General features: G+C 20.1%; 1 protein-coding gene across 1 annotated transcript; it reads right to left on the bottom strand.

Annotated features, from left to right (window-relative positions):
* Window positions 1-388: 388 nt before the first annotated feature.
* MKS88_002163 (fam-l protein) lies at window positions 389-1,419 on the bottom strand (the record flags this gene model as incomplete). The annotated part of the gene is made up of 2 exons (XM_067215151.1): window positions 389-1,201; window positions 1,333-1,419. The coding sequence occupies 2 exons, from the start codon at window positions 1,417-1,419 to the stop codon at window positions 389-391; spliced, it is 900 nt and encodes a 299-aa protein (XP_067074457.1).
* Between the last annotated feature and the right edge of the window lie 568 nt (window positions 1,420-1,987).

Below are 1,987 nucleotides of genomic sequence, written 5' to 3'. Positions count from 1 at the left end.
ACAAATTAAAAAACAAAATACTACAATTCTTAGATACAATATTAATTATAACATATCAATAAAATTATATGGATAAAGCAATTACATATTCATTTTAACAGATATAAATATATTTTTCTCTAAAATCTATTAAAATATAAATATATAGATGTGAAGATATAATATTTAGTTAATATGAAACAATACATAATAATACAAATTGAAAAACATTAAAATTTTTAGATTCACCAAAAAAATAAAAATGTTTTTACTTTTGCTTATCAAAAAAACTACACATAAGTATATATATTTATGTAATTTATATAATTGCAGTTATATTTATTAAGTATATAGCAAAAACCATTTCATATATTACTTATTAATAACTTTACCAAATGATACATATAATTTACTCTTTATTTTTCCTTTTCCTGAATTTAAATTTTTTATATTTTTTAACATTTTTAAAATAATAAACAAGCGCTGATATAAATGTGATAGCTAATAAAAAGAAAGGTATTAAATATATTAAAATAGAAAAGAATTGCCTTAATGCACACGTATCAGAGAGAGTTGTTAAAGTTTTTTTGCAAAAATAACATGTACTAGAATTCTCAGACGAACTTGATCCCAATAACCATTTTAAAACTGTCATCCATGCTGAACCGGACTCTGATTCGCTGCTAGTGACCAAGCTCTCTAAATTAGACTTTTCCAAACCTAAGTGGATCAATAAACCACTTTTACCTGTAAATCCAAGTGAAAATTCTACTATTAATCCTATTATTAATAATAGTAACATTAATAAAGGTAAACAAAGTCGTAATCCATATTTTTTACGTACAAAGCTTTTGTAAATTTTATCCCTAGTCGTCCTGTTATTTTTAAGAAAATTTAGATAATCAAGCTCCTTTAATATTTTTTTTTCCATATGAGATAAATTTTTGATTTCAAATGAGCCATATTTATTTTTCATTGGTTGTTCTGATTCTCTTGCATTTTTTGATGAATTTCCATTTGATAGTTTCTTCTTTCCCGGGATCCCTTTTCTATTATTAGATATATCTTTTTTCTCAGATACTGTATGGCTCGACATCCCTTCTTTTAATTCTATAATAGTTGAATAATAATAATCTTTACATTTTGCCAGGAATCTATAAGTTCTTGTGCCTATTTGTTTACCAAGCATGTAATTTCCATATATATATTTGTTAGACGTATACTAAAAATAAAGAAGTAAATAATTATCATTTAAAAAAATAAATAATTTCATTCTAAAAAACAGTATTAATAAAAAATAAAATAAAAAATAATAGTGAATAATATAAATGTACTTAAATAATAAAATTATACCATATTATCGTAAAAATAATATAACCAAGTTAAAAGCATAAATGTATAAATTTTAATAAAAAACAAATGCTTCATTTTTTGTTCCATTATATAAATGTTTTATACAGTAATACATTAAGTAAGCAGCAAATTAACTATGTGTAATACTCTGTTGATAATTAGGATTAAAATATGTAAATATTCAATTGTTTTTTTTTATTATTTTTTCATCAGAATTAATATATATGTATATAATTTATATTACAGCACATAAAAATAATATATATTTAATTATACGTTATAAAATTTTAATTCTAATTTTACTCTTAAATAACTATAATTAGAATAATATAAGTTAATTTTATTAAATTATTTTTCAAATTTTATAAATTATCTGTTTAATATTTTAAAGAAATTAAATTTTTATTAACACTCTTCTAAAAAAAAAATAGGAATACATATATATATATATACGCGATTTCTTAGTACTTCTAAATGTTTAGTATATATAGAATGTACAGAATATATAAAACACTTTCTTTTACATAAGAAATGAAGTATTACAGATTTCTATCGTATGTTAATAATAATTCTAAGTTTAAAAAATTTATATTTTGGAGAAATTCCATATTCCTAAAAAAAATATTATAACAATATAATAATTGTAATAATTAAT

Source organism: Plasmodium brasilianum, chromosome 7, assembly GCF_023973825.1.
Source record: "Plasmodium brasilianum strain Bolivian I chromosome 7, whole genome shotgun sequence".
Classification (NCBI taxonomy): Eukaryota; Apicomplexa; class Aconoidasida; order Haemosporida; family Plasmodiidae; genus Plasmodium; species Plasmodium brasilianum.
This window is presented reverse-complemented; position numbering and strand designations above follow the sequence as displayed.